Genomic DNA, 16,120 nt, shown 5'->3' on the forward strand with positions numbered 1-16,120 from the left:
ACTCTCAGGTCACCATGAAGGAGCAAAGACGAAAAGAAATTTATATTATTAAGAAGAAACATGGCAAGTGAGAGGCACACTTCCCATTAGCACACATGTTCTTATGTCCTTTACAAATAGGCATGCAAATGCAGAGGCTGTTTTACTTCAACAACCCAACCAAATTTACTTAATAATACTTAGGAACATACTCATTTCAAGTAGTTTTAGTTTTGCAAATGTTACTGCTTGCTACTTCTTTTGTTATTAAATGGTTCACATGCAAAGAGAGTCAGTATTACATTAATATACAAAAGTAAATAATTTTAAGGCATATATATATATATATATATATATATATATATATATATATATATACATATATGTGTGTGTGTCCTTCAAAAGATACCTGGAGGCTTTGGAGATACTTCACTTGAAAAGTTCAGCCTTCCATCCATGTAAAGACCGTCAGTCTTCAGAGAGACCTACAGTCCCAAATCTTCTAATGTAATAGAAGCTAGTATCTAGTTGTAGTAGCTGTAGAATAGTATCCACTGTTTGTTGTCTCCAAAGTTTCTCTCTTGAGCCACAGAACAGGAGACACAGACTGAAAAGCTGCAGTCTCCTGAAGGCATCTCCCAATGTTTATCAAAGTTCATCTAATTCATGATAAACTTTGTTGTCCCATAAAATTGGATTATCTAGATTTCTGTTGAATTGCAAAGATGCTTAGTAATTTGTCATTCTGTTAGGTGCTAAACTTTTAAAGCATGAAAGAAAGTATAGGTGTCTCTTGTTCTATAACAAAACTCTCAATGAACCTCATTTTTTGTGGAAACCAACTCAGAACCAGTCAAAGGAGTATGGTGTATTGAGCATCATATTCATGCTTTTTCCAAATTGTTAATCTTGAATGAGCTGCTCAGGTAACTCTTCCTCCTCATGCATTCATTCTGAAACTCCATTAATGTATGTGTTTTTAGTTTTCATTACATATACTTCAGTTTCTTAAAAAATAATATTCGTGAGTTTTATTCTTTCTTAATTTTTAATTTCTGAATGTGGAAATTACATCTAGGCTCATCTTGAAAGTTGTCTCATATATGATTATTGTTATGGTGAAGAACAAAATGAAGTCAATGGATACATACCAAGAAATCGGACGGTTCGGCGTACCAGTGGGTTTATATAGCAACAATCTCCGGTTAAAATAGTTTTTTCCTGGTTTTCAAAATCTCTTGTGGCTAATTGCAGGCAAAACACTGCAGTTTCTCCAACTATTATCTTGCAAAGAAATAAGAGATTAAAGAATGTTAGAGTTTCACTAGTATGAACATTAATTTTATTTAAAAGGTGGTAACTATCTCTATATAAACACGATGCATGTTTGCTAAAAAGACCCTTCAAGCTTAATTTTTCAGCATACATAAATTATATTTCTCTCAAATTTAGGAAGTATTAAAAAAAATCTAGAGCTGAGACGAAAGGAAGGACTATCCAGAGACTGCCCCACCCGGGGAACCATTCCATAAACATCCACCAAACCCAGACACTACTGCATATGCCAACAAGATTTTGCTGAAAGGACCCTGATATAGCTGTCTCTTGTGAGGCTATGCCAATGCCTGGCAAATACAGAACTGAATTCTCACAGTCATCTATTGGATGGAACACAGGGCTCCCAATGGAGGAGCTAGATAAAGTATCCAAGGAGCTAAAGGGGTCTGCAACCCTATAGGTGGAACAACAATATGAACTAACCAGTACCCCCCAGAGCTCATGTCTCTAGCTGCATATGTATCAGAAGATGACCTAGTCGGCCATCATTGAGAGGAGAGGCCCTTGGTCTTGGGAAGATTATATCCCCCAGTACAGGGGAATGCCAGGGCCAGTAAGTGGGAGTGAGTGGATTGGGGAGCAGAGTGGGAGAAGGGTATAGGCAACTTTCAGAATAGCATTTGAAATGTAAATGAAGAAAATATTTAATAAAAAATGAAAACAAAGCCAAAGCAAAAAAAAGAATCCTAACAACAGCAGCAACAACAATAAAACCCACAAAAGTTTCCAAATAAACATTTCCAAATGACTTTCTCTAGTCTGTGAGGACACTTGGCTCTAAGGAAAAGATTGCACACAGTTCTGACAACTTGTCAGACCACTAGGCAGTAAAGACTGGGGCTCAGAAATTGATGATGTGTAAGACCACACCATGATGATAGATGACTGCTGAGTTGTATGTATCTGCTGTTCTCTATTTAAACACAAACTTCTGGGCTAGAGGGATGGCTCAGTAGATAAGAACATTTACTACTCTTCCAGAGAACCTGATTTTGGTTCTTAGCACCCACATTGGGTGGATAACAACTGCCTGTAATGTAACACCAGCTTAGGGAATCTATTGGTCCCCATGGGTAGTACATACATGAAGTTCTCTCTCTCTCTCTCTCTCTCTCTCTCTCTCTCTCTCTCTCTCTCTCTCTCTCTCTCTCTCTCTCTCTCTCTCTCTCTCTCTCCAACACACACACAAATAAATCTTAAAAAATTAAAAAAAAATAAGAAATCTTGAGTTCATGACTTTGGGTTCCCAAAGATGGATAATGAATGTCAGTGGATCTCTTTCTTCCTGTCTCTTCCAAATATGGCCACATTGAGTAAGTCTTTTTCTGTTTTGGACAACTATTTCTCTGTATAATTGGTCTATTGAGAATGGGTGGCCAAGTCCAGGTTAGGGCTTTGATCCTAAAAACTCCAGGAATACCTTTGTCTCAGGAATTCTACTACAGTAATGGAAAGCTAAAACACCAAAAGATGTTTTGAAGACCCTATAAAAATTAATGTCTATGATAATAAGATATTTAAAATAGAAAATGAAAGGCAGGAAAGGGGGATGACAGAAGGTTAGATGTTTGATCTACCTCACATCAGTATCAAAAACACCTTGTGTACCTTTTTTATATTCCAGTTTCCTTTTGTTGTATTCTTTTTCTTATACAAGACAGTAAAAGTTCAAGGTTAATCCAGAACAAACTGAGATGAGATGTGTTTTAAGTCTAGTCTTCTCTGTCTGGTGAGGCTGGGTTGAATTTCAAAGGATTACAACTTCCAACTTCTTTCTGTATTTTAACTTTGCTTTGGTGAAGTAGAATCGCTGTGTGATACAATAGTTCATCTGGCCAAAGGAGACACGGAACTATTTTCACAGGTATATCTGCTGTCAAAAGGGCCTTAGGAGAAGTTAAACATACAAACTGTGTGCTTGATATTTCCTAGTCTCTCTCTCTGAATCAGTCTCTCATAGTCTGTCTTATTGGATGCCTCTCAAAAGAAAGAACTACTGTGACACTTTCTGGGAACAATATTAATTTGCACTGTTTTGCCACAAACATATCCTATACCCTAATAACGTACCATCTACTTCACCTTGTCATGTCTCAGGTCATCCCCACGATTGCTGTATCCTTTCTCTTTGCCAGAGCAGTTGCCACTGAGCCCACACTTCCAGGCTGATCTTGCCTCATTTGACCTTGTACCGCTCTCTTAGGCTGTGAACACACAGACTCCTTCTAATACTGTGGATAGCCTACAATGCTTACTGAATACGTGACTGAACCTCATGACCAGTACATCGCAAATTCAGATTTAAACCAGTACTTCAGTAAATCAGAATGTCATGGCCTATGTTTTGCCTTTCACTTACAAATACCAACTTCTTCCTTGTTGCTGTGGGGAAGCTCTAATATTCTGCTTCCTATAACCAGATTTAGGTAAATCTTAGTTACTAACATTCTTCCAGACTAAGAGCTGCTTTCTTTGTGCCACTGGTTCTAGGGTACTTTTTCTTTCTTTCTTTTTTAAGAATATATACATATACATATACATATACATATTCTTATTCTATATATAGCTGTCTTCAGACACACCAGAAGAGGGCATCAGAACTTATTACAGATGGTTGTGAGCCACCATGTGGTTGCTGGGATTAGAATTTGGGACCTCTGGAAGAGCAGTCAGGGCTCTTAACTACTAAGCCATCTCTCTAGCCCTAGGGTTACTTTTTCAAGTCACTTCCTAACATGGTCCTCTGGCTTGTTGGCACTTCAGCCTGTTTCACATTGAGTTCCCTATTCGTGCATTGGAGAAATTGCTCAATGTCATTTGTCTGCTGAGATAAGAAATTCAAAGTCAAAGCAGATTAAGCATCCAGAAATAGTTCTCAGTATGGAGGGATATCTCAAAACCTAATTGGGGAATGGGTAGAGATTAGGTAAAAGCACGCAATGTCATTTTTCTTCTTTCCATGGAGGTACATCATCTTATATCCTGGCTGCTCTATGAATACCTACCTTGTTATCATCTTTCTGAAACCCAGACCTGGATTCCTTGGTTGCTCTTACAATTTATAAGAACCTTATCTTGAACTTGAGAGATAAGTTACAAGAAGCAGCCCAAATAACAAATTAAGGGACCAGAGAAATGACTGAATAGTTAAGGACATACATTGCTCTTTCAGTAGATTCAAATTCAGTTCCCATCATTCATGTTAGGTAGCTCACAACAATCTCGATCTGAAGGCTCTGACATCCTTTTCTGACTTCTGTGTCCTCTGCACTCATGTTCTCAAGCATACCTACCCAGAACTGTAATCAGATATGACTACATTTAGGCTGTAGTTAGATAAGCAATCTTCTCTGTTATAGTGATACATTGATGATCAAAAAAGAGATTAGGATATCATTTGATGGTCTCAAGCAAAATAATTGAGAGTTGTAAAGGACGTCATATACTGAGCTTTTTTTTTTTTTTTTTTTTTTGCATGATTTAGAAAATATGTGCTAGTAGGACATTCTGGGAATGGTGTCATGAGTCTCTGACTTCATCTGTGATGACTTGTGGATAAATGACCCAGCTGTTCTGGGCTCACCTCTCTACTGATTCCACTCTTTCTGTATACCTCATAGCCAATTATAGAGGAATTCTAATCCAGGAACATGACTGCTTCGGCAAGGGATTACATCTGTAGATATGATCCAGCTTGAATGTAGCCATGCCACACACCTTTAATTCTTCTGGTTGGAATACATACCTTTAATCTCTCTGGCTGGAATACAGTCTTGCCTTTAGTATATACCTTTAATCCCAAACAATGCTGTCTAATTGAGTGGCAGACAAAGTGATAAATCAGAGAAAGATTTGAGAAAATAAGTCAGGGATAGGATAGTCCCAATTCTCGTGAGGCAGACAAGAAAGAGAGGCTACTTCCAAAGCAATAAGGGAGAAAGAATTCAATGCAATTCAATTCAATGCAGTTTACTTTTGAGCAGTTGTTTGAGCAGAAAAGAAAGTGTTAGGAATGAGGAGGATGTCTTTCTCATGGGAGCTTTCAACTTGACTTCATCAAAGGCTATGGAAGAGAGCTGGTCATGGAGGCAGAGACACAGACATCAGTGGTAAATGATAGCTACTATCATAGTCAGTAGTACCAATAATAGTCAGTAGTAATAATAATAATAAAGATGCCGGGTGTGGTGGCGCATGCCTTTAATCCCAGCACTCAGGAGGCAGAGGCAGGCTGATTTCTGAGTTCAAGGCCAGCCTTGTCTACAAAGTGAGTTCCAGGACAGCCAGGGCTATACAGAGAAACCATGTCTCAAAAAACAAACAAACAAACAAACAAAAATAAAGGTCTTCATGTCGATAGCATTGGCTTCAGTCAGATGATGTTAATAATAACCTATAGTCTTATCTACAACAGATAAGACTGTTGAAACTAGTTCAAATTACAACTTGGTGAAAGTAGGACCATTTCAATTGAGACTTTCCTCCAATTTTGTTCTCTTCTCTGACTGATTTAAGGTCAGGATATATTGATTCTAATGCTCCCATTTTGTTTTTATCTTGAGCTTGAATTCAAAGCTCTGGTTAGTAAATTACAGACCCAAAGTCTATATATCCCAGTATTTTAGTTTGGTTCTCCTGCCTTTCCTCTCAGGAGCCTTCTTCATTTAAATTTCTTTACCCTAAGGGGTTCATAACCTCTGTTCCCTTAAGAAATCCTAAGCACTTATGTCTCCTCTGAACTCTGGATGCAGGACTTCCATCAAAGTGTAATAGCTTACAAAGCTGAGGTCTGCTTGCTGTACTCTCACATTCACAGTGGATCCATGGGTCTCCCTCTGAGCCTTCTGATCTTCCATGTGATCTCTGTGGGCCCACTAACATCCACTGGTAAACTCAAGCTAAAGGTCTTCCCTATCACAGCAGCTTCTCTGTTTCTCTCCACCAGTGGCTTTTCATTATATTATTTTAATTAACAAAAATATGCATATTAATGATGTCAAATATACACACATTGTGGACTGACAGAAAATTGATGTATTAGTACATCTTTGTACTTCTTTGTGGTAAGAACATTAAGATCTACTTCCTTAGCAAATTTGGAGGTATATTTATAATATTATTATCATCATCATCTTTATTTACTAAAGTTATCATATTGTCTAAGAGATAATATTTTTTAAGGAAGATATTCTTCTTCCTAACCAAACAGCTATCAGTTTCAAATCCTGATTAAATTATACCTTAATTCTATTTCAAATCTATCTATTCTCTATTCCTACTTTAAAATCTATTACCCTATCATTTCTTTCCTGCATTATAGTATATTTGAGCCTCACTTCTGCTTTTCAAACTGTCTACTACCAGATTGCTCTATTAAAGGCAAATTTCATGCAATCCAAATGCCCTGCTTACAATTTCAGTGTGAACTCACAGCCTATAGAGTAACAGCAGGTTATAGCAGGTTATAGGAAGTCTTTTACTGCTGAACTCAAACCAAACAATCTCAGCTTCTGTAGTTCTTACAAAGCCTTGGGACATGCTATGCTATAGTCATGACCAAACAATTTTATTCCACAAGAAACCAGCTATTTCCATGCTTCTATGCTTTTATGCACAGCTTTATATGGCCTGCTGTGCGGGGCTTAGAGACATGATTTAAATATCACTTGCTATGTTGCAAATTAATTCTCTGCCTACTGTAGTCTATCCTTTCTGTGTTTTAGTGGTACTTTGTGCATTTATTATGGTGATTCTGTATGGCTTTTATAACTGTCAGTGACATCTGTCTCCTGCACTCAGTTGACAGCTTCTCAGAGGCAGGGATTGTACAGTGTTTATGCTTCCAGTTTTACAGCTCAGTGACTGACAGCAAATGTGCATACCATATGGATGAATGAAATCCAGCTCATTCTACTCACTAATAGACAAGGAAACTATTCAGAGAGAAATAGAGGAATCAAATAGGCCTGAGTCACAGGGTTACTGGTCTAACCCAGATCTGAGTCCAAGTTCAAAGGCATTTTATTTCAGCTTCTGACTAGGAACAAACCTTCAAGCTCTGAACATTTCAGGGTGAACCCTTGCCTTGGAAAATAGGTTGTTTCTTGGAGTTTCACCACATTTTTAGCACACATACAGTCTTAAAGAGATGTTGGGCACATAGCATCTCCTTAGGACTCATAACTCTGTAGATAGCTTCAAGTTATGAATACAGAAAGACTTTCCTGATCTCATTCAGATATATTCCAGTTCTCTAATACAAACTCAAGGAGCATTCAACCACCCTTCCCAACTCCATTATTGCTTCTGTAGATTCTCTTTTCAAGGAAATCACTTCATTTCTTCCATATGGCTCTTATGAGAACATGAGAACCTATGGTTTTGAGCATCATCTTACCTTTATTAAGGGGTCCTTGATTCTGGTATTATTGGCTGCATTTCTCATTAGATGTACAAAACAAAAACCCTTGGGCAAAGGGCATAACTGGATTGATTTTCCAGGCATTTGGAGAGATGGAAACACAACAATATATAGGTACAAGAGCCAGATGTATGCATGGTAGAAACATCATTACCAGACCCTTCCTTGTAACCTGTGTTTTCTGTTATGAATTAACAAATAAAAGCTGGTTCCAAAGCCAGTTGAGATAGTGAAGAAGGATCTCAAAGATCAACTCAAGAGCATGTCCCCTCCTGCTTGCCATAGGCAGCAGCTATTCACAAGAGTGAAAAAGGAACAAAAGTGCTAGAGGGACAGTTATGACTCTTATGCAAAGCATCAGCCAGTTTGCCACAGGTCAGCCTCTCATGGGCACTTTCAATGAACCTCAGCACAAGCTATCCATTCACTGGGTCTAGAAAGGAAGGAGAGAAAAGTAAGGTCTAGCTGAGGACTCAAGTTTGCTGGCACAGCAAGCACAGGCCCATCCCACATCTTGTTTTTCAATTCTCTTCCTCTGGGCTGTTTCTCATCTCTCTTCTATCAACAGAGACAACTCCTCCCCGGTACACTCCTCTGGAGGATATTCTCACACAACCTCTTTGGAAGACATATGACACTTCACTGTCCTTGTTACTCCAGTGGGGGATGTGGTGGGAGGCTCATCGATGGCTTAGGAGGTATATTATGAAGGGCTAAGTATTGTATTTATCTACCCATAGATAGTTCCAGGCAAACATATTGTTCTTTGAGAGAGGGTCCTCTCTCCATTGAAACTGATGGTGCTCTAAGGGTCAAGAGTATTCTCCTTAGCCCTGCCTGGTGGACAGCAGCCCTGCATTTTATGTACAGATCTTCCCAAACTACAATTACTCCACATTGCACACAGCTTCCTACCAGCTCACCATCTTTTGCATTATTGAGCATTATGGAGAACTCAAATGACCCCATGTCTATCAAGCTGGATCTACAATATATATTGTACCTTTCTAATGATGCATCTACATCTCCATGCATTCTCTGAGAACCAATATGCTATCTTATCCTTTCTTATCAATTACTCATTTGTCAGTGAGTAAAAAGCCATGCCTGGCTGGCAAATGGTAACTTTAGCAATACATTTATGAATCGTACATCTCCATACAATGTTATAGAAATGTCTTCAATGTGAGCACAATGCTTAGCTCTTATGCCTTAACACCAATAAGCCTACTCTTGGTTATCATTACTCCTTCATGGCAAAATAATGAAGTAATCCTTTCAAAATAGATGCAATTATGATAGATTTTCCCCAGTGTCAGAGTTCAAATAACTTCATGTTTTCATTCGTAAAGCATCCAATCATAAAGTATCCTCATAGATAATCATTCATTGCTGATTTGACACTAGAAACCATTCCTGGTGTATTACAGTAGTAGAAGTGATGGAGTCTGTGTGATAGTATTTGTCAAGTCTGACTTATTTCAGACATGAATAAAAAAATATCTGAAAAGCATCAGTAATCTGGGGAAGTATAGTCATGGCAAACACTTAAAAAATTTAAATGTTTCTCTTTAGATCATCATACTCAGTCTAGTCAAGGAAGTTATAAGCTCAACTGAGGCAATGTGTTGCCAGAGATAGTGTTTCATGAGCTATGTGTCCTGATGTAGACCAACCACATTTTGCATTTCTCCATTACTGATGACGATGTAGTGGCTGCCATCTCTGAACATAATTTCCTAGGATAAGCTACAAGACTGATATGTAGGTGAACGCACTGAACTGAGGAAATGAAATATAATTGGTGCTACAATAGGAATACAACCTCTCCCAGCATTGACAAAATACTGTAATATCTTCACAAGTTGAGCTCTAAAAACTTATGTTTACACTTTCTTTGTACATTAGTTCATTCAATTATTTTAATTGGCAAAAATTATATTCATTTGTTATATACAAGATGATACTTCAAAATACATGCACTTTGTTGGATAACACTGAATAACCCACATACTCCCTCACATGCTACATATCTTCATTCATCCTATGAAGTTGTTGCGGGAGTGTCTACTAATCTGAGCAATATTCCCTGCACACTTGCATTAAGTAGATTTTCACAGGATCAAAGTTGGAATATGTATCCATATGGATCAAAAAATATAAAAATCTAGGAGTGATTCAACATGTTCTCTTTTCTGAGGTGCTGAAACAGATCTTGGGGACCAGTGGTTATGGAATCAAAAATCCTTCAGTCACAGGACTATACTAGGGTCTGAGCAAGTTGCAGGCACAGAGTCTCTAGCAGCTAACAGTAACTGTCTAAAATTTTAAAATTAAAAAAATAATATTGGTTTCCCATGTATGCATGGCTTCCTTCTATTTCTGTAATTTTTTAAAAAAAGATTACAACAATGATATAAAATGTCCTTTTATAAAATTTGTTTGTGGGGCTGCGTTGTATCTTAGCATGTATAAGGTCCAGAGTTTGATCTTTGAGGGTTTCAAAAGCTCAAGTCAGGCCCAGTGCCATGCTTTCTTCCTGCTGCCTGCCAATCCTTATGAAGAACTCTCAACTGCTCTCCAGCACTATGTTGGCCTGCATGCTCTAATACTTGCCACCATGATGAGAGATTACAATGGTCTAAACCTCAGAACTGTACACCAGTCCTTCCTAGACACTTTCCTTTATAAGAGCTGTGGTGGTCACAGTGTCTCCTCACAGTAACAACCATAAGTACCACTGGGTGACTTGCTGTCTTGATGGGTGTTCTGAGAGCAGCTGAGTACACACTGAAAGCTCATCTCTGTGCCATTTATCTGGGCCTAACTGCTCTATAAATAGTTAATCCACAAAGCAGCACTGCCCCCCTCCACTGCCAAGTGGATGCTGTTATTTGCACTCAATACAGACGATGTAGAGAAAGGCCACACAGATAAAGCAATTTCTGTAATACCAACAGTAGTCAGGATTGTGGATGGACATAAAGTAACAAGCTCCCTAGAGCCTGGGGAAAGGGCACATTTTAGTAACTGTTGGAACAAAAGCCAGTGGAGAAGATATGAGGCCAAGAATTGTACTCATTCCCTTGGGTCATGCTTTGCAGCCTTTAGGTGACCCAAGTTTTAGCAAGGTCTAAAAACACTGGAAGCTGTCACCAATCCACTGGGTACCATAAGTTTGTCAGCTCATTCCTTACTTGTAAAAGGAAAGGCTCCGGCTCATTTTGACAGCTCAGTGGGCAGTAGTATTCAAGAGGATGCCTGGGTTAGCAGCAGCAGCAGGCATAGTGCCCGGGTACTTTTCTGACAGGGAAACTATGGGGTTTGCGTCTAGCCATCAGTATTCTCACAGGCACCCTAGAGAGTTCAAGTTCTTTGAAACTCCAGTCATAGTTTTTAAAACTTGTGACAGATATTTTAAAGGGAATTTTAGGTATTTAGATTAAACAAATAATGATTATGTCTTTGTGTTGCACCAAATATTTCCAAATATTGTAATTGAAGATGGATTTATACAAAGAATTTAAGTGAGTGCTAAAATGAAAAGAAATTCAACACTCACACTTCTTGGATTTGTGCATGTGTGTGTGTGTGTTTGTGTGTGTGTGTGTGTGTGTGTGTGTGTGTGTGTGTGTGTAAGCCAGAAACTAGCCCTATGTGCCATTCTTTAGTTACTCTCACTGGTTTGGTTCTTGTCTAGGCTGGGTAGATGGTAAGCTCAGGGAGCCTTCTGGTGCTGGGATAACAGAAGTGCCCCAGTTGTCATTAAAGGTTAGTGGGAAAGGTCTGTCCAACTCACATCTGTGATAACAGTGCTTAAAGTAAGGGAGTAATGGAGTAAGAGATCCTGAAACACTTGACAGGATAATTGCGTACTCTGATTATGTGGGATAATATAGAAATGTTTGCACTAATCTTCTTTCAGTCTCTATGAGGGACAAAGTTCATAATATATATAATATATATATATGCATAACAATACACCATGGGTAATGAAGTTCAGCACATTCAGGGGCTAGGGAGATAGCTACAAGAGTCAAGTATTTTCTACTCACACAAGAAGCCCTGACCAGATCCCCCCAATCCACATAAAAGGCTAGAGTGTCTCTGAGCATCTGTAACCCCAGCACAGATGAATGGAGACAGGTGGATCCTTGAAGCTGGTAGACCAGCCAGTGTCTTATAAAGCTATGACTTCAAACTTGCTATGTACTCAAGGATCAGCTTGAAATTTGGATCCTCCTGAATCTGATCCTAAGTGCGAGAATTACAATCATGTGCCACCAAGTCTTGTTTATGCTGTGCTAGGGATCACCTCCAAGTCTTCTTGTGTAAGAGTCAAGCACTCTACACCCAGGCTACATTTCTAAGCCTGGAAACAATCTCTTAAAAAGAGTTCTCAACACATCTACCATCAGCATACTGGGAAACAATGTTTTAGAAAAGGATGAAGGGTTAACAGAGAAGCAAATAAATATTTCTCTTAAAGTTGAGATATGGTATAAAAGCCAACAAACTTTAAAATTTGAATGCAATAGAAAGTAACCAGTGGGGAACACTTGAATTTTCCTTTGTTTTCAGATCAACAACTTACAAAGAGCCACTGATTATATATATATATATATAAATATATATATATATATATATATATATATATATATATATATATATATATATATTACAAAAAAGATACACTTCTCCCCCATTGGAGTATGAGCTGTCTGCTGACAGCTGTGTTGGAGAAGAATTGCCGCAGACCTAACATGGAGGTCCTTCCTCACTCTCTGGTAGCAGCCAAGCAGTCCTTCCTTTATGTGCTGTTACTGTGCAATTTAGTTTCCTTTCTTTTCTCTTTTTCTGTAATAAAGCATCAATTTCTATTGTATGCTGGGATTGGAAGTTTGTCTTCTTGTGTCCACAGCTAAATTAAAAAACTATGTATTCCATAGCCTCAACTATAATCCTCTGAACAGAAGAACTGCCCTTTTAAAGTACAGTAGCTTTTGAGCTTGTAGGTTTGACTGAGAAACTAGAAGTGATATTCCTTGCAATTGGCTCCCTCATGGCCATTTTCTTTCTTTTTTTGGCTTTCATCTCTTTCCATCTTTAAACTGACTGCCAGAAAAATGTCCTTGAGGCCACCAACTTTTGCTGAAAAATAAAATAAAGACTAGACATTTGAAACATTTTTATTTGTAACATGCTCTTATGGGGTACTAAATGATGATTGCATAGGAAATCTTTATACTGCATTGAGCTATTGATCTTAAGTGAGGATGCACAGAGAAAGGCATGATTGAAACCCAAAAATAAATGAATGAGACAAATCTTGGAACATGAACTCATTTTGCAGCCTGGTCTCATTTGCAATTGGTATAAGGAAAACATTCCCGAATAGTGCTCATGGTGTATTAGGAAGTGGTATAATTACAATTCAAATGTGAAACCCTAACAGCCCTCAAACAATCAAATGCTCAGGCAAGCCAGTTTAAAGGCTTTCATTATATAATGGTAAATATATTAAAAAATTTTGGTCAAAATACTTTTCATTTCAGCTTATGATATATACATTCATCTATAAGATTGCATATATATTATATAATTATATAAATTATATATACAATTATATAAATTATATATACACATTTATTCCATAAATTCATGGTAATACACACACACATATATAATTTTTCATTATCATTTTCAAAAGTAATATAGCAATTACTCTGAACAAACATATATATGCTATTCTAACATCTAACTGTCAACATGAGTTGGTCATCCCCAAAATCCTATGAGACCTTACTTCATTTTACAGGAACTGAAGTATGAAGAGTTCCAAGGCCTCAGAGGAAGGAAAAATGGCAGGCCTGAGAATCAAATGCATGTAGTTTGGCTCTGGTTTTAACTATACTTTTCATGTGGATTATGATAGAAATGGCTTCAAAGCATTTGTTAATATACAAGTTGACCTTATTTATTGCTCACTGCCAAACTTGTCATTATGATATTTCAATGTTTTGTTTTATCTAGAAAAGTTAAATATTTAAACATCTGAACTTGTAGATACATTTTCCTCCAGTTTTGTATTTTTGCATAAATCACAAGCATGGGGACATGCTCATTTTAAAAATCTGAATAAATGCAGTCAAATATGTTCTGATAATTACATTTATTCAAACAAAAAGAAGACAGAACTTCTATTGCCTGGCAAAATGCATAAGAGCTAGTAATAGCAGTTTCTACAATCTATTTTTAGACTACTGCATCATCCTTTGAGAATCAACCTGCTATTCTGAAACACCTTTTGAAATGTGTTAAGTTTCAAACCTGGGACAAACTACTAAACATATCAAGGTGGACCTGTCTTCCAGATTCTCTGAGCATCCCTCAGTGCCTACCTGCTGCAGGATTTGTTTGTCATACCCCAACCCCTACCCTGAACATGAACTTTCCAGCCCAGAGACTGAGCTACCCTACCTAGAGGTATTCTCTATATAATCTAGACATTTTGGTAACACTTTATTTCCCTCCTCACATGGCCCAGCTTAGGCTGATCATTGTCACTCTAGACTCCCATAAATGTGTCTGTCTATGCTCTCCCACATCTCTACAATAAACTTTCTCTTTCACAATATCTGGAACGTTCATGTCCTTTGCTTTCCTTCAGAAAGCAGTTTGAGGAAGGGGAATGAAGTAACATTTTAGGAGAGAGGGGGAAATCTAATAAGGCCCCACCCTTAGATGAAGAGCTATAGGAAATCAATGAGTGATGAGAAAGAATCAATCTTCTCCATGTATGAGTCCACAAATAGTTTATCCAACCCTAAATGGTTAGCTTGAAATGCATATACATAATAGGATCAACATTAAATTGACTTAGTAGGTGATATTATATATATGTGTGTGTATGTGTGTGTGTGTGTTTACATATGTGACAATAATAATTAAGAAGAGATTATTAAACTGAGAAGATATCAGTAGGAAACATGAGTAGTTGAGCAGGAAGAAGATGGTGTAAATATAATAGATGTATATAAAAACCTCAAAAACTAAATGGAAAAGGAGAGAGAGAGAGTGTGTAAATTAACACTATTTCTCAAAATTATACTGATTAAATGTTTTCTTATACATGTTCTACAGCATAGGAGCAGCCTATAGAACAGATATGAAGAGCTTTTATTTAACTCTTGATGAAAAATGCATGAATTTGAAGTAAACTGCCTCTTAAAATTTTTTATGAAATTTGTAAACTATTTCTCCACTTCTTCATTCTTCAGGGTTCTGATTCACATATCCAGTATTTGAACATTCATGGGAAAAAGATACTAAGGAATCAGAATTACTGCTTTTTCGGTAAGAAATCAATCTATCCAGCTCAATCCTTCCAAGTCTTCAGAACACTTGAACATAAATAATGTTAGAGTCTGCTTGGCTGGCAAGTCCTATTGCCAGCTGTCAAAATATTTATAGTCCTGATATCTTAACTCTTAGCCAGAATGTTGCTGAGAACATAAAATTGCATATCCAGGCCCTCTGGCTCCATTGTCCATAACTGTTCATCAATGCCCAAAGATGGCTGTAGAAGCAAATTCCTTTGACTCTACTTTCTGCTTACTTTAGAATATTTTATTCCGAGTGTGACTAATTCTAGTCTCTTCTCATGATGACACAGAGTGCTAAGTCTCTAACACTCAATCCTGCTTCCTGTGACAGTACAACAGAAGGCTCCCCTGGCCCCTATCTGCAGACCATGACACTCACTCTTGTGCCAGAGCCAACAACTGTCCTCATTTCTCTGCTTTCACCTTTGAGCTGAACTTGAGGGGTCTTGCATAGTGTTGAGCCTGAACCTACATATTAGAGTGTTCCTCCTACACTTGAGAACACTCCCACTTGGTAAGATTTCCTGAGAGCTACAGAACATTTCAAAAATTACAGTTTTCTGACCCCATGCTTATCCCATTTTACAGTTGACAGACATGGAAAATCTGTGGTTCAATACCAAAAGATAGTTATTACAGAAACTTGAAATCATGCAAACACTTGAGTCCTAGGACTAAAATACTTGGCAAAGTTGTCTCTCAAAAATCACTGGGAAAGATTCCATGTAATGAGCAATTGTGAGTGTAGATTGTTGGCCAGCAATTTTAGATGGATATTAAAATCTCAAGCAAGTTTTCTTTCAAAAATCTTAATTTTAATTTCTCTTTATTAGCTTAAAATTATCTTAAAGTGCTGCTACAATGAACCTATTTGCAATATTGAACATTCATTAGAAAAGTTTATTTAGCATACATTTTAATAATTCATGATACCATTAGCATACTGAGGTAAATTAATTTTTTAAAAAAAATCTTGGTTAGTGAAACTAAAGCTCTG

At 37.5% G+C, this 16,120-nt stretch overlaps 1 protein-coding gene across 2 annotated transcripts in view; it reads right to left on the reverse strand.

Moving 5' to 3' along the window:
* Positions 1-16,120, reverse strand: part of Plppr5 (phospholipid phosphatase related 5) — a 111,176-nt gene that overhangs the window by 65,936 nt on the left and 29,120 nt on the right. For both annotated transcript variants that reach the window (XM_021158396.3, XM_021158395.3), the window contains exon 2: positions 1,131-1,263. In XM_021158396.3, coding sequence (XP_021014055.1) covers positions 1,131-1,263 — 133 coding nt within the window. The remainder of the gene's footprint in view (positions 1-1,130; positions 1,264-16,120) is intronic.

The sequence above is a fragment of the Mus caroli genome, unplaced genomic scaffold, assembly GCF_978045245.1.
Source record: "Mus caroli unplaced genomic scaffold, Mus_caroli_1 scaffold_3, whole genome shotgun sequence".
Classification (NCBI taxonomy): Eukaryota; Metazoa; Chordata; class Mammalia; order Rodentia; family Muridae; genus Mus; species Mus caroli.